The following is a 27,160-nucleotide window of genomic DNA, read 5'->3' as shown; positions in this document are numbered from 1 at the left end:
ATAAAAAATAATATGCACCTAAAGTCACAAATATAAACTTTCTTTCCCCAGATATTCATTTAAGGTAGTTTTCAATGATCTATGTGAACAGTATTGTAAAGTATGGTTGTTTGACTGTAGTAAATGTCTGTTAACAAAAAGCATTTTGGTTCATCAGGCTTCATAATTGTCAAATTGGTCCAAATGGGGGTCAGCCATAGTTTGTATCAAAGTCTTCTGAAAACAACAAACAAGCATTTTAGGCAAATTTATTTGCATCAAAATTCTTAACGAGCAAGGAAAGATAACTGACATTCATGGTTAAGTAAACAGATATGAAATGGAAGGAAGAATGGACTTTATTGCAACCGGTGGTTACAAAATTGGGCACAAATTGGCAAATGTGAGCCATCAGCAGCATGTTTCACTACACGGATGTGTGTAACCCTTCTTTGTTCGTCTCAGGTCCAGTAACAGGCGCACTCAGGTTCACTGTATTTACTCTAAAAACTAGAGAGAAAATCAAGTTGGTTGGTTAACAAGTGAAGTCCAGCAGCTTCTGCCCCACGTGACAGAGAAAAAGGGGGAGGAGCTGTCAGTTACTGGTTGCTACGGTAACCACCAACTGCCAAGAGGTAACAAAATAAATGTCAGGAGAAAACAAGTTTTTGCCGAAACAAAATTAATTTGAAGAAGAAATAAACCAATTTTGACAAACGTCACATCTATAAAATGCTAAAATAAAACAAACCCCCGCACGTTTCAAATATTACACTATAGTGTAAATATTACACTATATTTTGTAATATTTTTGAGTGGTTAGCACAAGTTTCCACTCTGATTTGGGGGAATATTTTTCGGACATATTTTGTCACCGAAACCTTTTAATAAACTTGTTTTCGTGAGCTTCTTGCTGGAATTTCACAATAACAAATTACATTCTGCCAGGATAATATTCAGTGGGTCATAGGAGGAGCACGCGGTAGTTAAATGTCTGTTTCTGAAACTTAGCTTTACAGCAGGCCAGGTTGTGTGTGCTGTAACACCAGTAAACGGATCTAATCGTTGGGGTCGGATTTTATTCTGTCTATTGGGAACCATCGTTCTTAAAGCTGTCTACTTGAATCTGAATCAGCCAGATTAATGCCACATCTGAACACGGCCACAGAAATTCAAAACAGTCTCAGAGCTTGTTTAAAAAGCCTTGACAGTGACATGAAAGCTCTGGCTTTTTCTGGTCGTTAAAAAGTCTTGTGTCCTTTGTAAACATGCTTCATTTAGTCTTGGTTGTTTACAAAGCAAGAATTTTAGTGGATACTGTTATTTTCTTGTCTTTTTATGTTTGATTTTTGGCTCCTGAACATGAGATTTTTCTTTTGTGTCTTAGTTTTCAAGATAAATACTTTCAGATGATCAGTTGTCAGTCAAATTAAAGACAAACTGTTCTCAAAAAATGAGAATATTTTCTGCTTTTTGGACCAACATATTCCTCGCATCTTGTTAATCGGAGAAACATGACCCTCAACAAAGGGATCAAAACTTGCCAATATTCTAGAGTTTTACATCATTTAACGGACAGACTTCATCCCACAGGTACAAAAAAGGGCTGTAGTTCAGTCATTAAACCAATTCTTTGTGCAGACTATTGCCTAATGCAATCAGACAAATCTTGTTACGAAAATGTTGAACCTGATTACAGTCCATTCATGCATGAAAATGAGCATTAGTGTGTTTATTCTGATGGGGATTGCCTGTGTTTTCTTTCTTACGCTGTTGTTGCCAGCTGAATCTGTCACGTCGGACCTGCGGCGACTCTTGCACTCAATCTTGAGGGTCTCTGGTTTGTAAATGTGGACTGCTTCATGGCCCACTCTTGAAATTAATGGCATTTTGTCCCAACAAGTCAATAAGAAGCCGTTCAGGGTGAACGATTGTTTCCTTGACTGTACTGCATGTGTGTTTTTACAGCTGCGTGACCGTTCCAGGATCTTGTTGTGTGCTTTTCTTCATGCTTGCACAATCCAGTTCAACACAAAGCCGCCAGTAGCACCTAGAAGTGCAGGAATTATTCATAGAAACTTTTTCTGATGGAGATGTCCTGTTGCATGCAAGCTTCTCTCGCCTATAAGTCTTTTGTTTTCCTGATCTTCAGCTGAAATCAACTAGCCATTGCTGCACAGTTTGGACATTAATGCATAAAGTCGTTCCACCCATCATTCCAAAAACACAAGCGCCCCACATTCTTTTTGTTATGGTCGACGCCTTCCCTTTTTGTCGCTGTCAAATGTTTGTCAGAACTGCTGCTGTTTGTTATTCTCTGGGAAGTTACATCACAAAACAGCGGTCCTGCCTTCACGTGTGGGTGTCCGTTCGGGCGTGCAAGCTGACATGTACTGCATGTTCTTCTCCCCGGCGTTCGATCAGACAACTGCAGCAGGCACATTTCAGGCACTCAAAAGTTGCACACTGGTCTCTGTAGATAAGCTTGTCAATGACTTCTTCGGATTTTGTCACATTCTTCACCCCGGAGTTATTTGCTTTGTGGCCTCTGACAATGGTTAGCCTTGCTTTGTGAGCACTGTTGACACGACTGCAGCTAGAGGTCAAAGACTGGTTCCTAAAAATACCAGGCCCTCGGCATCTCTGCGAAGCGTTGCGTCACAGGGATCGGTCTTATCAGAGCTTGCGTCAGAGCAACAGGCAGGCCAACGGTCCGTCCAGCGTTTCTCTCTGGATGCACAGAGGCCTGGATTTTCACAGGCAGTCCAGCGTTTTTGTTATCTTAAGCTGTTTTTTTAGTGTGTGTGTGTGTTAATGAAGGATTACCAAATGGATCTTTGAGCTCTGGCCACAAAAACACAACTAAAAATCATTAAAGTTTAACTCCTATTTCAAGTAGGTTCATTCATTTGTAAGGTTGTAAGTATGGTTCCAGATGTGTTCAGCCACACTCTCCTATAATACATAATAGCAAGACACTGATTTTCTTCTTGCCTTCTTTCATAAAGACAGTATATGTAGATTGCACCACTAAAGGTGATTTTGTCGACTGATTCTCCCACCTGCGAAATGGCATAAAAAGAGATTTAACTTACAAAAAATAACTTACAATTGGAAATCGAATTGTATTTGATTTCCAATTGTAAGTCATTTTTTTTTCTCTCTTAAATATTTCCAATAAACAGGTTTTATCTCAATCATCTCTTCTGTGAGTTGTATGACGGCTTATTAGGGTCAGGTTACAAAATCTTTAATTAGCCTGCGACTGTAGTGTCATTAAAAAAAAGTCATAGTCTGACCTTTATATATTTCTTCTTAGAGTTGACCTGAAGTCAAGGTCCAAATAAGTAGAGGTTGTAAAACAAGATGGCGGCCTTGGATGTGCGACATCACTCCAAACTATGTAAACCCAAATTTGTTTTTATTTTATTTATTTATTTCAAACAGGTTGTTAAAAACAAAGAAAACAAGGAATCAGTATTGAAAGAAAAAACGTGCAAAAATAATTAGCTTACCTCGACAGCAATGCACTACAAAGAGTGGAATGGTGAAAAAAAATCCAGATTTTCCAAAACTTAAATCTTCAAAAATCAATTTATTTCTACACCTGAGTTATTCTGCAGCTCCTCCAAAGTTACTACATGCGACTGCTTGTCAGATATTAAAAGCTTGCGGTATTGTTTTTAAACTTCACCTGTCTGGTGGATTCCTTGGTGTTCACATTGATGTTTGTTTAATAGTACTAACACACTATTCACTCATCAGGTCAATAAAGGTAACTGGTTGCTCTTTACTTAGGGGCATCAGAGTAAAGAAGATCAAAAACAAATGCATACAGCCCTTCCCAGATCTTTATTTGTAGTCATTTGCCTTCAAACATAAAACCCACTGTAGTTTTGTAGTTGTAATTTCTAATAAAATGTGAAAAAAGCAGCTGGCTTATGCAGCACAAACCAGACATAAAAAATTCCAGTAAATTTTCCCAAGAACTTGTGCATTTGTGTCACAGCAAATCTCCCAGCGAACCCTCAGGAGCAGCTGTTCCAAGCTTTGCAGCAGCCTCCGGTGCGGGAGTAACCTTGTGTGCTTTCCGCATCTAGACGATAGACTCGGAGCTCAGCGGAGGAAGTGTCAGCCTGTGATGATCACCTGTGCAAAGCCGCCGCTGTAGAACGCGGCTGTACAACGGAGGAAGGAAGAGGCAGGCGAGGTGGTGCATCGAGACACGAATCTGATATTCTCCCCACGCGTTCCTTCCACAGCCTCCTTGATAAATAATTTGTGTGTTTAACTTGGCCGCGGCATTTTAACGAGGATACCTGTCACACACGTGCTTCTCTCACGGCTGGGATTGGGTGCAGATGGATGGGATTCCTCAAACCTCAAACACAGAAAAATACGGGCCACATACTGTTACAGCCCTAGGCCAGTCGTAACACATACAAAGAAAGGAATCGAGATTTACATCACAGCATAAACGCGTTTAACATACTTTGTCGTTGTGTAAGCATTTTATTATAACAAAGAGACGTTATTGTATGCAAACAGACACACGCGCCACCATCAGCAGTCATCCAATCTGCTCTGGGGAAGCAGTTGTTAGTTTAGCATCACTTCTGAGACTGACAGGGAATAAACAGCATTGCTAAGTGTCTCCGTCAGCGCTCGTGTCGAGTTGGTCCAGTGGCTGCCATGGAAACAGCTACGACTCAAGCAGCCGAGACCCAGTTTGTTCCCTGTTGACTGAAGTAAAATTTAAAAAGGAGACGGGGAGGGGTAAGAGGAGAGAGGAAAATTGCAAAAATCAGGTCAAAATTGATTTGTTGCATTTAATTTTCCCTCTGAGGAAGTGGAAGCTTCAGGGCAGGTGCTGGAGCAAACCGTGGAGATGTGGCGCTGTTTGGTTGTTTGGATGGATTTCTGCTCTGAGCCGGTCCATAATTAAACATGGCGATGACGGGGAACAGGTCACATGAGAGGAGGTGGGGGGGATTCGCAGGACGATGTTTGTCAGTTGTCTGTTACAGAGGAGCTTATCTGTGGTCAGCTTGCTGTGACAGGGCAGCTTTGTGTCCGTGCTGCTGTGGAAACATTTGCTTTGGGACTCAAAGTAACATAAATCTTCAGGAATAAATGCTTATTTCAACTCTGTAGGCCTGTTAGTAGAGCTAGGTTTTTTTCTTGTCACAAATAATATCTGTGAATGTCGCCATACAGTTGAAATTACAAGTAAATGTAGTAGAGTAATGCTGGTTGTGTGAATTAATCATTTATTAAACATTGTATGTTCAAAATAATAGCAGTCAGTAAGTGTGAATAAACATGTGGTATTTATTTGCATGGTTATGGTGGATTCCTTTCTGAAAATATTAGCATGATTCATACCAGAATTTTAAAAATTACTTTGATTAAAAAGTTGATGGGAGAGTAGAAAATACATAACTCAAAAAGAATCAATCAAATTTTATTTATATAACCTCTAAATCAGTGGGTACTGCACCTGTGCTTTCCATTAGTTAGGGAATAAAATTGAAGAAATAAACTAAAATGAAATGAAATAGTAACTTTAGCAAAATCAGCAAATATAATCTCATTTGCTCAAAAATGGAAGCCAAAAGAAAAAATATATAATTCCAACAGAGAGATTAGTCAACAATACTAGACACTCAACCAATAATCAGCTTCAGGTTGGTCAAAAGTCAATATTTACTTTGGAGAACTGTGTCAGATAGAAGAAGTCAAGCCCCCCGTAAACCATTACTTGGAAAAAAAGGGAGCTGAACTCTTCAAATATTATTTATGTTATTAATTCTGTTTACAACTTTTCTGTTTACAACTTTTACCCACACAAATGAATGAATGTAATCATAAAGCTTGTTTTCTACCTTGCAACTAGAAACACCAAGCAACGAAAAAAAGGCTATCATTTATTAAACATTGTACCATTAGCAAACATTAGCATTTATTTGCTATTGATAGCTACTATTCATTTTATCATCATAGCCAATAGTGTTTTGCTTTAAGGATAGAATCTGATGCTAGCTAATTTCAAATAACATCCAAATGTTTCCATCTATAGTTAGTTACTACTAGCATATTAGCTAATGCTAGCTTTTCAGAGCTAACATTCGATTTAAAATTCAAACCAGGTTAAACTCGCCTTAAACTATTTTGCATAAATCTTTTCCAGAGATCTATTTTTAATATACATTCACTTAATATTTAGAAGTAAATGTTTGTTCTTTTTAGTTGGTTTTGTTTCTTTCCTGCTCCTTTACATTCATTTGACAGCATTTGGGGAGGGTTTTTGTTGTCCCGGCTGTCCCTCAATGTGTTGTCTGTTCACCATATGTGAAACTGGGAAGCATTGTGGGAGCTCCATGTGTCTCAGAGAAAAAGAAAAGACTTCAAGAAGGTCTTTAGTTATATGCAAATTTATGTCTGATTTGCATAATAACAATAAAAAAAACCACATTTTGGCAACTCCAGCACCAGAAAGCCTCAATAGTCACACTCTCTCCACAGAAGTCACACCCGCCCACTTGCAGGAAGAAAAGTGTGGCGTGTAGCTTTTCAGTGTTAGGACCCTCAGCTTGTCCCCAATCCATAAAAACCTGACTGAGAACGATGACCTTCAGGTTCAACTGTCTTTACATTACAAGGGGATTGATCGTGACTCAGCTGAGCATCAATTATGTAATGTATGGTAGGGTCTCCTGTTTCACTGGGATGCCTTAGAAATCTACAAGTTGGTAAACCTCTACTGCCAAAAAAAAAAAAAAAAAATCAGAGGTATTGTGACAGAACCTGTGTGGTAATGTTTGTACATTCTGATAGAAGGAACAAGAACATTTTCACTCCTCAAGGATGATTTATTGAGTCTATCGCGTGTTTGAAAACATGTTTTTCTAACAATATAAGTGATTGAAAATTTGAAAAGAAGGAATGAATCTTTGAAGATGTATCGCAGCCACTTCCTTTATTTTACCCTATATGTCTTGATTAAATACACAAAATAATCACAATTGACCCTATAAATTGCTTGTACATTATAGCTACTTATGGAGATTCAAAAGTAAACTACAATAACCAAATGACTGGATTTGTTTATCATTTGCTGGAACTTTTTGGAGAAAAGTTTCCAAAAGCTTAACCTGTTGCTCAGTAATATTGAGAATAATTTTTATTGTTTATGTTTAAGAAGTGTCCTTCACAATCAAGTGAAATAGCTTGGATTTGTATTTGTTTAACAGATTTATTATAACAATGTTGTGATATTTTGAATCTTATTTATTCTTTGTTGGTGTGTTTTTTTTTCTTCCAAACTGATGCAAAACTAGCTCCATTTTTCACCACCAAAATCTATAAATCGGTGCTAATTCAGAACTTAGTCTTTTCTGGAGGCTGGCTAAAGGCACCAATAATCAGTTAAAATGTTAAGTATTCTCTGTCTCTTTCACTCTCCATAATTTAGAATAGCATCAACAAAATCTCAAAGCTCCAACTTTAATAAAAAATCAGGTCAGCATCAACATAAAAAGGTTTATTGGTCTCAGTTGTTTGGTTTAATATTGCTCATTATATTGTTAGCATAGATTAATGCACTAAACAGATCTAAGCTTGCAATCCCTACTTTCATTTATCTCTAATTTCATTTTTGACTTTTTAATATTGAAATTGTGAGAACATCCAGTCAGGTTTCTAAGGTGTGTTCACAACCATCAACTGTTGTTTAAATCAAGATTAATGAATTAATCTGGTGATGTTAACTCGCAGGGATTAAGGATCAAATACTGTGATGTTGTCATCCTGATCAGTAATCCTCCACAGGAAATTAAATTAAACATAGGGAGGAACAACATTTTACTGGAAGAGATGTTTTCACTGACGTAATGATGTGACAGATCTTTGACTGCGGGAAACTAAATTTTTGTTCCTGAAGAAACTAATTAAGAGCCAGTCTCTTTCACCAGGCCTGATTTTCTACTGAAGCCCTTTGGCGGTCTGTAACTCTGACTAAATTTGCTGTAATACTTTAAATTTCATGTGTTTTAGGATAAAAGTATGGCAGTAACTCCAGATTCTTTGAGCAAATGATCGATGTTGTCCCCTCTGACTTGCCATACAGATGTCATGGTAATGTTATGCATGGTATGTATGTGCTCTCTGTAATGTTTCTGGAAAGTATTTGCCATTAAAAAAGTTACTGCAAGCCTCTAAATATGGTTTTAAATTTATTGCTGCCATTAAGCAACATTTACACAACGTAAGCCAGAGACCAGAGCTCTGACAGAGGTGCGTTTGATTTGTTAACCAGGGACGTTTGGGAACTTTGAGAGCTATTAATGGCTTATCTCAACTCTCTGAAAGTGAACTCTGCTCGAAAAGACTTCTGGTCATTTCAGAAAGAAATAAAATTAACTTAACTTGAACATCTGGATGTTAAACTACTGACTCCACAAACCTTCAAACAAAAACCACTTCCTGTTTGGTTTTTTTTGTTGTTGTTTTTTTCAGAATTTTTGCTGTATTTCCTTTAAAAAGTTTAGTTGGTGAATATTATGTTTTACAATTTATAGTATTCAAATGATAAATGTTCAATCAGTAAAGTAAATTTAACTTTACTTTAAATTTAAATTTAAAGTAAACTAAATTTAAATTTAATTTAAACTTTACATTAAACTTTAAAGTAAAGTTTAATGTGTCAAACTCCACCCCTGTGGAGTTTGACACAGGGGTGTCAAACTCCAGTCCTCAAGGGCCTCTGTCCTGCAACTTTTAGATGTGCCTCTGCTGCACCACACCTGAAAAGAATAATTAGGCCATTAGCAAGGCTCAGGAGAACCGATCTACACAGGGAGGAGGTAATTAAGCCATTTCATTCCACTGTTTTTTACCTGTGGCACATCTAAACACTGCAGGACAGCGGCCCTTGAGGACTGGAGTTTGACACCCCTGTGAATGACAACCTGTGAATGACAGGTTAAGGAAAATGTTAATTCATATGATATAGATTTGATAGCCTTTATACCTCAGAGGACAGAATGTTAATTTCTGTCTTCAGAAACTTGAGACTTAACTAGAAATTTCCGCTGAAAAATCAAAATTTTCCCTTGGACTTAGAAAAACTGACCTTTCTGACCGTCTCTATTCCAAATCCTGTCCTTTGGAGCCACAGTCCTGACAGTTTTATCATTTTCCTGCCCTTCTGATTTAGATGCTTAAATTCCTCCAGTGCATTTCATCAGGTTCTGCAGAAGAATGTTAAGTGTTGTCTAATCCTCCTGTGGTCTGAAGAGACAAGGTCCTGTGCCGCAGCAGGGTCGCACTGACCCTGCTGCGTTTGATTTAATGAAGTTTCGGGAACTGACGGTCTGATGGGACAACCCTCTCGCTGTCCGACTGTGACATCTGCCGCATTCTTCCTGAGTGTTGTGCTAAGTGTTTTTAAGCTAACATCAGGTGAAAGAACGAGTGTGTTTTCAGCATTTTTCATGAGCCGACCTGGCTGATATGCTCCTCGGCTTGTCGGCCATGACGGTGTAAATCTGAAGAGTTTTCACTTTGATTTTAAACATCAGTTCAGGTTCATACTGGTGTGGTTGTTCATCATTTACTCCCACAAAGTCGTACAGCATCTTCATAATAATAAAAAAGACTTCTTCTTGACAAGTTATTTTAGTTTTATGTTAGAGAAATGTGTTCCTGGAAAGATTTGTGGCAGTGTTTCATTAAATGATATTCATGCAATATGAATATTTTGATATCTTAACATTAAAATCAATTGTGCTGAATTAGGACATTATCTAAAACTTGTAGATTGACGTCTGTTGATGTCTAGAGTTGAATACCACCACCATACAATGCATTAGAAGATATTATTTCTCCTATAGGATAATATAGACGTCTTGTATGAGTGACTGTTCAACTGCAGCATGTTTTGAACAACAAGAGACTCTCGCTTTCTGATTCATCGTGTCTGCTGAGGCCTGGATGTTGAAGCTTTTGTTTTACTCAATCAAACACAGACACATTATGCTGTTTGTTTTTAAAAGAAACAGCAGGATCAGCACTTTTACAGTATGACTGTAGTTAAAAATGTGTTGTAGGAATAAGAGGTAAAATCAAGCAGAATGGATCTCTCTCTGTTTAAATGACACTTCTTCATGTCCGTCACAATGTTGACAGAACCTGGAGACTAAGAAAAAGACAAAGACTAAGAATAGCTCCTGTCACTGAAATTTATTCCCTCTTGGAAACATCCTGGAAACTAGTTTCCTGAGAAACCTTCCTCTGCGGTTCATGACAGATTTGCTCCACAGGTGGTTCGTCTCCAAAATATTTCTTCTTTTCTGCTACTTTGATGGTGCTTTATGCACCGTGAAACACAAACGTCTGCCTGTGCGGCATCGGGGTCAGCTGACGCTCTGCTCCAGACGGACGGTGCGAAAACCGCCCGGCAGAGTCGGATGTGCAGGAAAAGAAGGAGGGGTTTGACTCTTTATCTGTGCTCTGGGTTCTGGTCATTTTAGATAAGGGCAGTGCAAGCTGTGTGTAGACATGACGCTCAGTCTGAGTACACAAACCCAGCAACTGCCTGGCACCAAGCACACACATATTCCCTGTGAGAAAGGCTGAAAGTGACACTGAGCTCATAGGGAAAAAATGAACAAATGAAAGAGTGTAGAAATAATTACACGCACTCTGAAGTGAAGATCTGGCTTGTAAAAGAGATTTTTTTTTTTATCTCAAAGCTGGTTTAATAAAGGTTATTATTGTATAAAGGCCAACATACAGGAGTGACTCTTAAAAGACGTTTGGAAGAATTGACTCTTCTCAAATGTTTTTCAGTGTATTTATAATCCATTTCAAAATAATAATAGTAATACTTTTATAAAGTGCTTTCAGTCTAAACAGAATACAAACCACTGTGACAAGGCTGAACATGAAAAACACTAAAATCTCCATGACAAAAACGCTTTTTAGTTTTTGACAGACAAGTTGCTGCATTTTCAGTAATCTCAGTGAGTTTATATAAGATGGATAAACTTTGAACTATAGCTGTTAAAATCATTTTAACATGAAAATGTGTTTTTATGTTTTCGGTATAAAAATCCTTCAGATTTAACCCTCGCTGAGTTTGTTGCAGTGCTAGCTGCGCTGGTTGCAGGTTGGTGATGATCTACTGAATAGATCAATTCAATAAATACACATATTAACAAGCAAAATGGTTCAGAATTGTCCAATAAATTTATACTTTCAAAGAGCAGAAGCAGGAAAATAAAGGGATTTGTTCATTTAGCATTCTATATTGATGAAACATAAATAGGCATCCAGGAAGTCAAAACAAAACGAACCAATCTGACTGTTTTGGTTTTAATTGGCTCCATTTCTCCTCCTCCCTCGTTCAGCCGGTCGCTCCTCACTGAACCTGAGGAGGGGATTCTGGCTCTTTGGAGGGAGACTGAGGAATGTGGGTGAGAGTTGCTAAGTGAAAGCTGGACTGGCATCTCTGATAATTCACAGCCTCTGTGGGTGTTAGTTTGAGGCCAACACCAAGCAGAACCTTTCACAAGGCAGAGAAAGAAGCTCTGGCAAACAAACGAAGCCGGAGCGACGCTTCAGTACCATCGGCGTATTAGAGTCATCGTCGTGTCGATGTCTGTCATGCCGAAGATGCCTCTGATATTTCCTGGATTCGAAATGTGTTTTTTTTTATTGAGGGTTTACTGAGTAATTTAAGGCTAATATTTGTTTAAAATTTAGAGCAGTACTTGTTTCTTCCTTCTTCCTGTTTTAGGTTTATTTATTAGCAAGCACGCATCCTGTGAATGTACTAAATTAGGCCTTAAAGATATTGTTTATTCTTCATTTCTGGGCAATGTGAAGGCGCAAATAAAGTCCTTTAAGACAGCACTTAAGGATTTCCCGTATTCTGGGCTGTGCAGGGTAAAAAAAAATAAATTGGATGAAGTAAAAATAAAGGTAAATCAGACATTTAATGTAAGGTTAGAAAATAGCTTGCTTCTGTTGATTTAGAGATTTTTTATCTTCTTTTTACAAAGTTTTCTCAATCAGAACTTGGTTAAGCCAATAGCAACAAGAAAGAAAACCTGAAGGACTTTCCAGTTGTTTGAATGTCAAATACTAAAGGAAAATATCCATAAAAAAGATGTTGTTTCTGTAATGGTACAAGCTGGAAGTGCAAAGAAACAGTTTAATAACTCAGCTATTGGCAGCCATTTTGGATTTTGGGCTTAGTGAAAAAACGTCAGACTTCAGCAGAACAACCTTCTTTGTTTTCCATATTTTCATTAATTACATTTTTCCGATAAAGCACAAGAAATGGAAACGTTTCACTGCAAAAGCAAACAATCTTTCAAAGTATTTTAGGTCTAGTTGCGCAAATATCTTGGTGCACTTGAAGTAAAACACAACTAACTTTTGTGAAGCAGCTTTTGAGCAAGATATAGGAAGTTTTTAAGCAAATAAATCATTGATATTGATTTTAAAAACTAGTTTTGCTACAAATTGTTTAACTTTTCCCAAGGTATAAATGAAATAATCTGCCACCTTTTAAATCAGTATTAAGGCGTTGTTTACTTAAAACAATCTTGGTCAAAAGTTATTCGTAAGCTAGTTTTGTTTTACTTCAAGTTGTTTCACTGTCAATAGACCTAAAATGCTTTGTGTTTTTGCAGTGTTGTCAGTCATTGATGTGTTTTCTTTCCTCAGGCAGAATAAGTAACTAAACTAAGGAACAGTTTGAAAATCCCTGAACTGTTTCCTGAACCAGGTAACAGTTTTTTTGACCTCTTTTTCTCCTTCTGACACCTGTTGGGCTGCATATGATTGAGAGGTGGCGGGATGAAAGGAGGGGACACGTGACCTTCTGCTGCGCATTGCTAACACACGGTTAAGCGGTTATTGCTTTGAGATTGCATCATTTTAGATGAAAATTGAGATGAAACTGGGTCAAGATTACCAACAGTCATTCACATCCTGCTTTCGGGCAGCAGACTTAAAAGCACTTTAAAGTTATTGGGTTTTCAGGGAAATACCTGCCATTAGCATCAGGTTGGAAATCTAACGTATTTGTTAAACACTGCGACATAAAACTCAGAAAACAGAACCACTAAGGCAGAAACCACTCGATAGCTGTGATGGTAGCATCAGTCATGGAAAGTAGCGGTGGGTTTGTCATTCCTTCCGTGACTGTGACCCGTTCGTGATGTGAAAATATTGATTATAGCTGCAGTAAATAATGGGATTCTGATGCAGCACATTAGGGTTCTTTGTCTCCTTAGAAAGAGCTGAACATTTAATTTGGCCCAGCTCTCCCACTCACTCCCCTGGTCTGAAAAGGGGCCGATGGCCTTAAAAGTCCATGTTTATAGACTCACTGTCAGGATTGTGAACTGGCTGATGAAATACATGAGCGCTGTGTTAAATTAATCACAAATGGGGGAGAAAAATTATAAATATATTACTGGAATATTCCATTAGGTCTTTGTCATTTTCACCTGCTTGCACTGCTCCGATATTTTCGGTTCACCAGCACAGATTTAGGAGTAGAAGGCGATGAAAGCTTCAAGTTACTGAAAAGAAAAGAAAGGAAAACATGTACAATTCACAAATGAAGTAAGTATTTTTTCTAATTCTGAGTTTGAGTTGTATTTTCATCATGTTGGATGTTTTGCTGTGGGAACTGGAAAAGTAGGAGCTAATATTTGAATTCACAAGGGTACTGGTCTCCAGAGTGGCTCTTGTTATGTCTTGCTATGAAGCTGGAGTTAAAATTCATAGCTTCATTCATTCATGTATCATTTTATCATTGATAAACGTCAAAACTACAGTGATCACCTTAATAATACTGTGGAAAATTAGACTCAAAAGCTTTATTTTTGTCCATAATTGCCATAATTGATCAAACTGGCGATCCGTTTCTGATGTTAAGCTAATCCAAAGCGCACTACCGGGTTCACCACCATTTTAGAGTGGCCTAGTCAAAGTTCAAAATAAAATGTGAGAGATCTTAAACAAGCTGCTAATGCTCAAATACCCATAAAAGATGTCACCTGATCACAAAGGATTATGTTTGTTTGAATAACTTTTCTTTCAGTGAATAAATGGTAGAATTTAAAAACTCGATTTTATTTTTACTCATGTTGCCTTTGATAGTAAAACCTGCTGGGTGATCTGAAATACATGTGACAAACACAAAAAGGAGGAAAATAATGTATTCTCCTCACTATAAGTTGCATCAGTCAAAAAAAATGTCATAAAGGGGAAAAAAACATATATAAATTACCGGATCAGCCAAATTATGTAAAGATTGTAAATTATAATCTGGAAAATACGGTACATTTGCATGGCTGAAAGAACATGAAAGAACTTCAAGTTTAAGAAGCTTCTTAAACTTCTTCAAGTTTAAGAAGCCAAAACTTGTAGTAGAAACATTCAAATGCTATTTGGCAGGTAGGAGAGTTAAAAAAAAACAAACAAACAAAAAAAACTTTTATTAATGTAAACTGGGATTAAAAACAATCCAAGAAAAAGTCCTGGAAAAAGTGAGACGTGAGGTGTGTAATCACAAACAACAAGCATATTCAGGAAAAAAAAAAAACATTTCCAAAATAAAACAGCTGTAAATGTTTAGGAGAAATAAATATATTCAGATTATTCTAAGAAAAGTGACAGGAAAGAAACACATGAGAAATAACACACACACACACACACACACACACGCTGTGTTTGTTGGTTTGGTTGTGCCGTGAAACATCTTTACGGTTCTGACTATGAAAAGAGCTGATTATCAATTCTGCAATGCATCCATACGGCCGTGCAGATCGCTTATTGATTACGCCGGCATATCCTCTCTAAGCTGGCAGAGGCTTTTTGTGGCAAAATGCACTTTAATCTACGCTGCAGAGTAGCCAGTATTACTGCTGCTTCTCCTGTCCAGTGGAGTCCACAGCGTCTCTTACATAAGGCCATTTTGATATCCAGGGATTAGGGCCTCTCCACAGACCAGCCGGTTGGCCGCTTCCTCCCGGGTCAAACCTCGGCAAAACGACAACTGCTTTCATTACAGGAAAGAAAATATATTAAAACATTGATACACGATTTGTTCTAATTCTCACAAAGTGATCTTGATGTGAATAGCATAGAGCACAGAGGAGGGATTTTAATGGTGGACAGGAGTCAAGATTAATGAGTGTGTTGTTGAAGTGAGCAGGTGTGCTCTGTGCAGGTAGCAGGTAAACGCCACTGAAGAGGTGGAGTGCTGCTGCATAAACACAGGACATGACTGTGTGCTCTGTAAACCCACTCGTCCATGCCCTCTTAAGAAAAGCAAGCAATTACTTTGAGGCTCGTGCGCAGGGTGTGACTCCAACGTCGTGGGAACCTATGGTGATGTATGCTTACTGTCGCTGCAGACATTTGCATATGGAAATAATAACAAACCCTTTCTGCACGCGGAGGCCTCCGCTTGACCGTCCTTGCGTTCCCACGTCCACCTGGAAGCAGGCGCGGCACTGCAGGTTTCACTTTAGGGCCGCGGCTGGTTTTGCTTGAACAGTAAGGGTAAAGTAAACAGTGCTGAGCGCTCTGAGCCATCTGCCTAATGTCGCTGTGGCCCATATCTGCTCCCCTCACCCCTCTCACTAACACTCTTCCTACCCCTGTCATCCTTACATTGTGTTTTTCCTTCCTCTACCCGCTTCTCTTGGTACCTCTTATTTCCTTTTCCTACCTCCGACAGCTGTCGTTCTTCAGTTTTATCTGACTTGTCCATTATGCTGCAGATCTTTTATTTTATAATCCACTTTTTGTTGACTTTCTTTGTAAACTTGTTAATGCATTACCCACCTGTTTCTATTTTTGTTTCTGTTCCACACTTACTCTATTCTCAGAAGTTTCTAGGAACCTCAGCGGAATAAACCCAAACTGTTTACATCCAGGCTCCTTTAAGCATTTGTTGTTTGATTCGATATCTTTATCTCTTTTGCTTTTACCTTTGTTCTTAATGTCTGTGGAAGAGAATAAAACAGAGCAGCAGAATATTCACATCTTAAAGATTTCCAAAGTGAATTTAATAACCTGAAGCAAATATAACTTTACAATCCATATTTAGTCATTCCTTTAAAATTAAAAAGAGTAATATGATCTAATTGGTTGTGTGAAAAAACGTTCAGGAACAGATGACACACCTTTTATTCCACAACAGATAATGATTTCTTTATTTGATGTGAGCTGGTTGAGTTACCTTTTCTCATGTTTATGCAAAGTTTAGTTATAAAGCTGAACACTGAGGTTTTATGAATAGGATTTTGCATAAATGCTGTATTTGTAAAGTGCTTTGCAAGAGTGTTTGCATAATTTAAACGTTTTCATATTTTGTCACATTACAACCAAAAACCTTGATGTATTTTATTTGGCTCTTTGGACCATCCACTGTTGTTGTTAATGACTCCTAATATGTTGTAAAATGTTAATGTTAACACTATACATGCCAAAGAATCTACTAGTGTTTTTGAAAATGGATCTTGTAATAATTGCAGTTTTATAGTTTTTAAAAGTATTAATAATATCTTCTAGATCAATTTATTTTAACCACTTGTGATTTTTAAACATAATTTTCCATAAATATTAACATTTAGTACAAGAGGGAAATGTATGCAACTCTTTTTGTATTTTAGAGCTAAAAAATATATAAATAAAATAGTGTCTCTTTATAAAAGATGATGAAATTATTTATTTATTTTAGTAGCTATTTATTGAATTGATAAGTTGGAACTAAAATGAGTTAAATCCAGCGTTTTGAACTGCTGAACAGTGGTATTTTTCTCAGCCTTTCTTAATTCCTCTGGCCTGGATGACTGGATGTTGATGGAACAGGCTGTGCTGCAGGTCAAAACAAGAGCTAGAAACGTTTCTGATCAGCTGTGCCTTTTGTGATGTCATCAGAGACATACAAGGGAGTGTAGATTTTATGTTTATCAAATAACATTTCACAGCAAACATAACAAAACAAACAGAAAAGTCTGACCATGACGTTCTCAAGCCATTTCTAGAGATACGGAAAGTTTTAATAGTAACTTTAAAGTTTAAGTTTTAGCTTTATGGGGTAATAACGTAAACGTAAACTGTCTTTGTAGTGTCAGCTAGCTGTTTTATCTGCACATCATTGTGTTTATATGTTGCGTCTTACCTTTTACGGCTCCAGTTGTCTCCACTATGAAGTATCTCTACCTTTGTGTATTCCCCTTTTCGACCAGTAGATGGCACTGTGACACATTTAGCTTACATGACCTGCTAGAAGAAGCAGAAGCACAAAGTCCAAAGGAGTGTCAAACATTAGAGGACCTCGTGGTTGTAAGCCTCGTCTTTGCTCCTGTTGGAGTTTAATTCGGGTCATATTCCTCTTCCGGAGTCTCTGCGTGTCCACATGCGGCCTCCGCAGTGACGAGCGTCACGTACAGCGTGGAAACAAGAGCTCATCTTTTCAAGGAAGTGGCCCAATGTGGGGTCGGCAGCTGTTCCCACGATGCAGACTGAAAGTTTTTATTATGCGCTGGAGGTTATCACATTGTCTCATAAAAAAAATGCAGGCGCTTCTGGACAGACCGCAGCATGAAAAACAGGCCCAGTTTCACCGAGAGATTTAGACATAAACAAAAGAAAGATGCAAGAAAAGGATGTTGTAAATATTCCCTCATGTGATCTGAGAAAATTTAAAGGTATATCTAGCATAGTAGTTTATATTCCGTGTGTTTGAATAAAAAAAAATTACTAAAATATTTTGTATGTGAAAGATTTTACAGTTATAGAATGCTATTATTACAAAACAATTATCAAACTGTAATGTAATTTGTTCAGATTAAATGTAACTGAACAGTAAATTAGTAGAAGGAAAAATATTTGTTAACTCTGTCAGTAACCCCTGAATAAAACTGTTTAGTCGCCTTCAAAAGTTATGAAATCTATTAAGGGGAGAAAAGTCTTTATGACTATAATCCAGGCACGGAATAAAGCAAACGTAAGAGAAGAAAATTCAAAATTGAGATATTTGCTCTATGTGGAAACATCTACAAAAGGATCAAAACTAACAATCTGTATCACTCTGAACATAGAAATACATGGTGGAGAGTGAATCATGCTGTGGGAGTTTTGTTCTTCAGGTGGGACAGGGAAGCTTAATTAGAAGATGGATGGAGCTAACTAAATGGAAACCTGGGAGAAAAGTAGTTAGATGCTGCAGAAACATGAGAAAAGAGTTTGAGGAGAACATCTGGTCCAATGTTGTCAAACTAATATTTGTTTTGGGCCAAATCAAGATCATGAATGCTCTTAAAGGGCCGGTTCTGCCAGAATGTGTTACTAAAAAATTCTGTTCACAAATTATCAATGAAATCTTGAAATTAAATAACATTGTTGAACATCTTCTCAGTCCCTGCAGGATTTCGTGATATTTCTTGTGATTTTTGGCAATAAAAATGTAAGTGTTTTTGGTGCCAAAACACTTAAATATTTGCGTTTATTTATAATGTTAATGCAACTTTTTATTACTTACTGAGTAGATCATGGACTACAAACTGACATCAGTTAATGCTGAGGCTGCTGTTCAGTACAATTAAGAAAGTCTTTGACAATTATTGACTCCCAATTATGTAATAGTGCAAAAAAGTGTGAGGATTTGTTGAATTTCCACAATAATTATCAAGAAACTGGAGGGACTGATTTATACAATTGGCAACAAACAGATAAAAACTGCAGTGATTTGATTGAAAACAATATTTAAACAAAATTAGTGTTTAGTCAAGAATAGAGGGGCATATAAAAAAATATGGTGGTCTGGATTTGCCCCACGGGCCTCAAGTTTGACACAAGTGATCTAATCTAAACACACAGTGAAAGTTGGAAGTTAATCTGTAATCTGTATTTTATGAGTCTGATCTGAATGTCCATATAATCCTCTAAAGTGTTCTGGCTTAGATGTTAAAGCAATTGAGAAAGCAAACTTAGATTTCTGTACGGCTGAATTTGTACTGTATTAATCTTCTGCATTACTCATTTGCATGTGTGCACAGAAATCCGGATAACCTGGTTCAGACACCGTTTGCATGCAGACTTCCAGGGATTGTATTTCAGTGAAACCTTCCTGGTTAAATAAAGAACTGAATTATGAAATGGGGAAACAAATTAATCAAATGCTGTCTGTTTTTTTTATTTATTTATTCTTGATGAAAGCCGATCAGACAAAAACAATCTGCAGTAAATGTGCATACCTTTCAATAAAAAAACATCCTTACGTGAGCACAAACATTGTTTTTGGCAACAAAGAAGTGTGAAATTTAGCTTTCAAGCTGATACAAGGAGTGTGAGAACTGGCACTTATGACTGTATTTGGCATCTCACTGAAAAAAAAAAACGTATTTGACACCTCTTTTAAGTATTTTAATCTTCTCAACCTCCCACCAGTTTTACTGTTGTGTATTTTTGCAATTTTAGTCCTGAACTGCAATCAACTTTGATGTAATTTAATGTTTAATAGGCACAGCAAATGGGGAAACGTAAATACTTTTTCAAGTGATATATTTGGTTAATAAGAAGGATAAATGTCATGATGATCAGACAAACTAAAGGGCACCATAATTAGTTAGCCCATTTTAACAGTTATTGCAGGCTGCACAGGCTGACAGATGTGTCTGATTACATTTGATCAAATCATAATCGGATCTTACAGGATGTGACTGCTGACTTCCTGCGCAGACTGAAGACAGCTTTAAAGCATCTCTCTTTGCATGGTTTGGTTCTGCAGAGCTAATAATCCAAAAACAGTTGGACAGTTTTAGGGAGAAAGACGAAACAAATACAGGAAATTTATCATCTATTGAATAACGTGAAACCTGTTAATAATAAAATCTCAAAAGCAGAGCGTATCAAACCTCATGAGATCATGTTCTAGTATAAAATAAGAATCAGTAAAATCCTATCTCCACTGCTAATTTAAAGCTTCTTTAAAAGGCTATAAACTATATGTTCCTGGAAACAATAAATAACTCGTAAATAAATGTTCTGCTCTCTCCAGGTGAGTGCCAATGTCCTTATCTTCCTGTGCACCAACATCATCGGCATCTGCACCCACTACCCGGCTGAGGTTTCCCAGAGACAAGCGTTCCAGGAGACCAGGGGCTACATCCAGGCCAGGCTCCACCTGCAGAGGGAGAATCAGCAGCAGGTACGACTCCATGGAGACGCAGTCTTTCTCAGCACATTTTTAGTTCAAACTGAGTAAGATTTCAAATTCAGATCAAAATAGCAAATGTGACAACGAGGAACAAGTCTCCCTTTTATTTTGAGATATTTACAGATTCCTAAAGTGTGCAGTCTAAGCTTTTTAATTATGTCAAATGCATGAAAATAAGGAAAAACAGCCCTCAAAGTTTCAGACGAATTGTCTCCAAACCCAATCAGCTGTCTGAAGGTGTTAAAGGTGACCTATTATGCTTCCTTGAACAGTTTTGGACAGAGCTATGGGCGAAACAGAACATGTTCATTACATGTTTTTGCTCAAAATCATTCTTAGATAATGAGATTTTCTTGTTTCTTTAAATCCAAATAATTTGCTGCTGGTCACGCCTCTACCTCAATGTTTACACTCACAAAATGGCTGAAAGTAGATTATACAACATAAATCTTTGAAAAGCAGACGTTGAGCCTCCTGCACAACCAACAAGGAAGGAGCAAATTGGTTCTGGATGGTAAGTCAACAACAAAACATGTCGTTTCCAGCAGCCATTGTACAGATCATACAGCGGTGAAACCAGTTGACCAAACCTGCTGGGACTCCACTTGGGTTGCTAGGTAACGGCGTAGTGCCTGACGATTGTGACTTAACAATCAGGAGGTTTTTGAAATGGGTCATTTTTCAGAAACCAAAAAACATTAATGTACTGCCAAAAAGCTTCTGGGTGATTCTGCAAGCACTTGGAATGCTTTTAGATGCATTTGAGACCTGAAAGGAAGCACAAAAACTTGAAAAATGTGTTTTGCATAATAGGTTTCCTTGAACAAAGGCTGTTTTTTTTTATTTACTTTTTAATAAACCAATCGCCAGCACTGAACTAACAACGGGACTTATGACTCTTTGAAGAGAACCAAATCTTTCAGAAGCCATTCACTTTTAGGAGCTGTTCAAAATATCAATTTTTGAAAATGTAAATTTTTCTAAGAAGAACCCATTTTTAATCTAATTTAGTTTTTATGAGAGACATTCACAAAAAAGTAGAACTATATGTTTTAAGTAAAATTCAAACTCTGAACCAAATATAAATCTCTGGAAAAAAAACTACAAGCTACTAAAAAATAAAGTTCTTCTAAGTTCAAATATGAACAAAGCTGCCAGTTTATAAAAAACTTTGCAAAGTTTGTTGTTTTATTTTGTTTATGAAAAATAAAAATGGAGCAACAAAGCATATCTTTTTGTTCTAAAATTTCATGTTAAAGTTAACTCCTGAACGTGTAAGCCAACGCTAAATAACAACTTCTTACATTTTATCCTAAATCTGAATACATTTATATACACTAACATTGTGTGATCCTTTCTGTAAGTTGCAGTAAATTTTACCTACAAAGAGCCAAATTAAATTCTTTAACTTCTAACGGATCTTAGTGATAGATTAAAGTCACTTTTTAATCTGAAGACAGTCAGAAGCGTGCCTTAACATTCTGTGTTCAGACAGTGATGTTGTGAATGACACAATCTGCATTTTCTATATTTTTGTGTGTGTGTGCGTGTGTGTGTGTGTTTTCCAGGAACGTCTGTTGCTTTCAGTGTTGCCAAGGCACGTTGCCATGGAGATGAAGGCTGACATCAATGCCAAGAAGGAAGACATGATGTTTCATAAGATCTACATCCAGAAACACGACAATGTCAGGTGGGCAAGCCGGGTTTATTTTTTCCTGAGAAGTATTCATTTACACCAGCTTGGCAGGAGCCGTTTCTGACTGGCGCGGTGAAAAATAAAAATCGCTGTAAGATTTGTTTGCTTGTTCCAAAAAATATAAATAAATAAATAAATAAATAAATTCTCCAAATTTTCGCCGAGGCTGTCGCTCGTCGACGCGCACAGACTCACACACACACATGTGCGGCGCGCTCGGAGGGTAGAGTGGTTTGGCAGAGTGGAGGCTAATTAACACTAGAGAGGGAATACTTAATCACCCGCAGCCAAGATAAGATAATCCCCAAAGATGGAGAGCTTCGGCACACATTCAATTACAGCCCTGAGCACACACAGTCCACGCTCACACACACACTACAGCCACGCAGAAGTCCTTGAGCCCACTTTAAGGTCAGACCTCATGCCAAAGCCAGTGGCCCTGCGGATAACAAACTACAACTGCAAGCTAAAAGTTGTTGTGTCACTTCATTAAAAATGCTTTTTTAACTCTGCTTCTCTTTGTCTTTCCTCTGCTTCAGTATTCTGTTTGCAGATATTGAGGGTTTCACCAGCCTGGCGTCCCAGTGCACAGCCCAGGAGCTGGTCATGACGCTCAATGAGCTCTTTGCCCGATTCGACAAGCTGGCGTCGGTAAGGACGTTCAGCCGCTAGCTGCTTTGTTTGTTAAAGGGGCTCAGTCTTTTTGTTTAGTACAGAAACGAGAAATTTGCCATCACCCTAATTTTTCTCTCTATAGATCCTTGGATTATAGACTGACTGGGCAACTACAAAGTGCACAAGAAACATAGAATAGAATGTATTGAGTTGACAGCTATTAAATAGCAATACAATGATATATATATATATATATATAAAAAAAAAAAAAAAATTCCCCTCTCACCCTCCGTGGGTGGTCTCTTTCATCCTCTGAGCTCGGGTCCTCTACCAGAGGCCTGGGAGCTTGAGGGTTCTGCGCAGTATCTTGGCTGTGCCTAGAACTGCACATTTCTGGACTGAGCTGTCTGATGTTGTTCCTGGGATCTGTTTGAGCCACTGCTCCAGTTTGGGGGTGACTGCCCCGAGGGCCCCGATGACCACAGGCACCACTGTGGTCTTCACCTTCCAGGCCTTCTCCAGTTCCCCTCTGAGGCCCTGGTATTTCTCCAGTTTCTCATGCTCCTTTTTCCTGATGTTGTGGTCACTTGGTATTGCTACATCCACCACAACGGCTTTCCTCTGTTCTTTATCCACCACCACAATGTCCGGTTGGTTCGACATTACCATCTTGTCAGTCTGGATCTGGAAGTCCCACAGGATCTTAGCTCGGTCATTCTCCACCACCTTTGGGGGTGTCCCCCATTTTGACCTCGGGGCTTCCAGTCCATATTCTGCACAGATGTTCCTGTACACTATGCCCGCCACTTGGTTATGTCGTTCCATGTACGCTTTCCCTGCCAGCATCTTGCACCCTGCTGTTATGTGCTGGACTGTCTCAGAGGCCTCCTTGCACAACCTACACCTTGGGTCTTGTCTGGTGTGGTAGATCTGAGCTTCTATTGCTCTGGTGTTTAGGGCCTGTTCCTGGGCGGCCAGGATGAGGGCCTCCGTGCTGTCCTTGAGTCCAGCTTTCTCCAGCCATTGGTAGGATTTCCTGATATCAGCCACTTCAGTTATTTGTCGGTGGTACATCCCATGCAGGGGCTTGTTTTCCCATGATGGTTATCAAATTCAATAAAAACAAAGAGATAAATATCAGGAAGCGTCTGGTTCGCCATCTGTCATGACTTAAATCGTTGTTTTAAGAAGAAACAGATTTGAAACGGATTCATCTCTTAACTTTTTTATGCTCTCTGGAAGACAAGTCTCTCATGACGTCCTGTCTTTTTTCCTGTCTCTTGTTTCTCAGGAGAACCATTGTCTCCGCATCAAAATTTTAGGCGATTGTTACTACTGCGTGTCGGGGCTGCCGGAGCCGCGCGCCGACCACGCCCACTGCTGCGTGGAGATGGGCGTCGACATGATCGAAGCCATCTCGTAAGCAGGAAATGAAATAAAAACATTCTGGGCTGCGGTGAGTTTTGCCGTATTGTGCTTCGCTCGCTGATGTGCCTGTTACAGGTTGGTGCGTGAAGTGACGGGGGTCAACGTCAACATGCGCGTCGGCATCCACAGTGGGCGTGTCCACTGCGGCGTGCTGGGACTCAGGAAGTGGCAGTTTGACGTGTGGTCGAATGACGTCACGCTGGCCAATCACATGGAGGCGGGGGGCAAAGCAGGGTGAGGGGAAAATCACAGTAAATTATATTTTTATATGTTTTCAGGGACTTTATTGTGTAAATGTTTTTTTGTAAGAAAAACAGAATACGAAAATTATTTCGTATCATGGTTATAGTGTTTAGTTTCATCCTTATGTTCCATATTATTATCCAGTGCTACTCCAAAGATTTTTGGTCTATATTAAATTATAATATTAATCATATTTGGTCAGGTTAGTAATATTTGTTTTAGTCACATACTGTCTCGCTTGTAAGCAAAGATATTTTTGTGGTTTCAATCATAATCAAACTTCATAGAGTTTGTGGAGGTTGTGTCATTTTTACATACCAGTTTAAAAATTTAGAATAATTAGTGGAACAGGTTATTATAAGGGTTATTATCACATACAGGTATGCTAAATCTTTACTTATGTTAATTATGATTTTCTGCTTAAAGCAATATTAGAATCACACCAATAAAAATTATTTTAAATACAAAAAACGTACTTTTAATCTGACAAACGACCCTAATCTAAATACATATTTTAATTAATAAAAAATTATTTTATGTGCTCTTAAACAATATTTTAGTCGCTGATCTATTGCTGCAGGACTTTTGACTGGGTTGTTCCTATGTAAATATAAAGTAGAATAAAGTCAAGTTCAGTTTAATTAGACTAAAAAACAAACAAAACGATCTAAAGCAAAATAAAAACATCAAAAAGAAAAGGGAATTGCAGAAAATAAAAGTAAATAAAGTAAAAAATGAGAATAAATCATACCCTTTTAAATGAAAAAATAAAATAAAGTGAAATTGAGTCTGACTAGGCAGTAAAAACAAAATAAAGTAAGAAAGAGAGCAAAATGAAAGGAGAACTAAGCAAAATAAAATTAAATATAACTGAAAAATTTAAATAAATTATACCCTGTGAAATGAAAAAAAATGAAATAATGTAAGACTGATTAATATAAGTAAATTAAATAAAAGTAAATAAAACAGGATATTAAAATAAAACAAATTAAAGTTGAAAAGGGAAGAAAAAAATAGTAAAACATAACAGAAAACTCAAATATTAAAAAAGAAAGGGATAAAAAACACAGCAAGAAAAAAGTAGTAAAGCTAAATGAAATAAAATAAAATGTTAAAAATTGTCCTTTGACTCCACCAGGCGGATCCACATCACCAAGGCCACACTGCAGTACCTGAACGGAGATTATGAAGTGGAGCCGGGCTACGGAGGGGAGAGGAACGCGTATCTGAAGGAAAACAGCATCGAGACCTTCCTGGTTCTGGGCTGCAGCCAGAAACGGGTCAGAGCACAAACACAGAAACATTTGATTAGAACAATAAGACATTTATTTTTCCCATTCAGAAAAGATGCGAGCTTTCTAGATGAATCTGGTCAGAGACTATTAATCTATTTTAGTGCTTGAAATAGATTAATCTTTTACATGTTATTTTTGGTTGTTTTAACTATTTGCTTTGAACACGAAAAACCACAAGTGTGTGATTTCTTTCCCACTCACAAATAAAGTGTCTGCTTGTCTGCTTGTCCGGTCGGCCAGAGAGAAGCCAGATACACAAAGTGCCCTTAGTCACTTGTTTTGTCGTTCGCTGTGTGTTGTGTTGCACGAGAACAGTTGGTCAAGCCTTCATGTTGTTTTCTCTGAGCAGAAGGACGAGAAGGCGATGATGGCGAAGATGCAGCGGACGAGGGCCAACTCTAACGAGGGGCTGATGCCGCGCTGGGTGCCCGACAGAACCTTCCCCCGGACCAAAGACTCCAAAGTCTTCAGACAAATGGTGAGGCTGAGAATCCATACACTGGCGAGAAGCGACAGGCTGCAGCTTCTATTCAAAATCCATCATTTTCTCTCCTTTTTGTTTTTTTTTTAGGGGATTGATGAGTCCTCCAGTAAAGACAAGTGAGTCCAAACACTACTTTGTTACATTTTTTTGTTTTGCTCTGTTGCCTCCCTGTGTTTTTGTTTTCCCTTATTTTATTTATTTTTATTTTTTTTTAGAAACAACAGTAAAACACATTTGAACAGACAAAGTCACCATAACAAACATGTAGAGTTCACATGTAAGCCTGAGGGAAAATGGGTTGCATCAGATTACGATTAGCGGTGCACCGATCGTTTTCTGGCTGATCCATCAATTACTGATCTTTAAAAAGCCTTTCCTGTTGACTCTGATTTTGATCGACACCAATTGTTTTCATCTGAAATGTTGCTAAAGATAGCAACAAAGTCACTTCGTTGGCAAAAGTGGAGTTACTATTGTTAACTGCAAACGTGCAGACATGACATGGAGTCAAATGTCTCTCATGGGAGAACAGAAGAGGAGTGGTGTTTTTTTAAATCTTTGCTGAGGTAGATCAGATCAGGGAATAAGATACAAGTGTCGGCCAATTACCGATATCCCAAAATTGAGAAAATCAGCGCTGATAAATCGGTTAATCCCTAATCATGATTATTTCGAGTTTTATCCTTTGAGTTTGGTGCTGGTCAGCTGAGTCCAAGCAAAGCTAGAGCTTATTAAAGGACATCCAGTTTTTCCAGCATTCCTCTCTTTACTTTGTCAGCGTATGTAAGAAATAGTCTTGCATAACACGAATTTCCTAGGTTTTATTTTTTTATTCACTATTTAATGTGGCCATTTTTAGCCATTTTTTGTCATAGCTTGTTTATTGCTACTAAGTACCACTAATTATGTTTTTTTTTTTTTCTTTTATGAAAGCCGAGGCGTTCAGGAGGCCATGAACCCAGAAGATGAGGTGGATGAATTTCTGGGGCGAGCCATCGATGCTCGGAGTATTGACCAGCTCAGAAAAGATCACGTCAAGAAGTTCCTCCTCACCTTCCAGACGTCCAGCCTGGAAAAAAAGGTCCAAAATAACAAAAACGCTTAGTTCTTTTGCACTTCAGAGTAACCATACTGCTTTACGGAATTATAACGTTTAATACAAATAT

At 38.0% G+C, this 27,160-nt stretch overlaps 1 protein-coding gene across 1 annotated transcript in view; it reads left to right on the top strand.

The window, feature by feature from the left end:
* Positions 1-27,160, top strand: part of LOC106906069 (adenylate cyclase type 6-like) — a 51,046-nt gene that overhangs the window by 12,492 nt on the left and 11,394 nt on the right. The window contains exons 4-12 of the mRNA XM_014971154.2: positions 20,075-20,224; positions 21,802-21,923; positions 22,469-22,580; positions 23,836-23,963; positions 24,048-24,206; positions 25,354-25,495; positions 25,860-25,988; positions 26,082-26,110; positions 26,928-27,075. Coding sequence (XP_014826640.2) covers positions 20,075-20,224; positions 21,802-21,923; positions 22,469-22,580; positions 23,836-23,963; positions 24,048-24,206; positions 25,354-25,495; positions 25,860-25,988; positions 26,082-26,110; positions 26,928-27,075 — 1,119 coding nt within the window. The remainder of the gene's footprint in view (positions 1-20,074; positions 20,225-21,801; positions 21,924-22,468; positions 22,581-23,835; positions 23,964-24,047; positions 24,207-25,353; positions 25,496-25,859; positions 25,989-26,081; positions 26,111-26,927; positions 27,076-27,160) is intronic.

Source organism: Poecilia mexicana, unplaced genomic scaffold, assembly GCF_051168715.1.
Source record: "Poecilia mexicana isolate PSO_F unplaced genomic scaffold, ASM5116871v1 scaffold_7, whole genome shotgun sequence".
Classification (NCBI taxonomy): Eukaryota; Metazoa; Chordata; class Actinopteri; order Cyprinodontiformes; family Poeciliidae; genus Poecilia; species Poecilia mexicana.
Note: the sequence above shows the minus strand (reverse complement) of the source record. Positions and strands in the feature narration are given on the sequence as shown.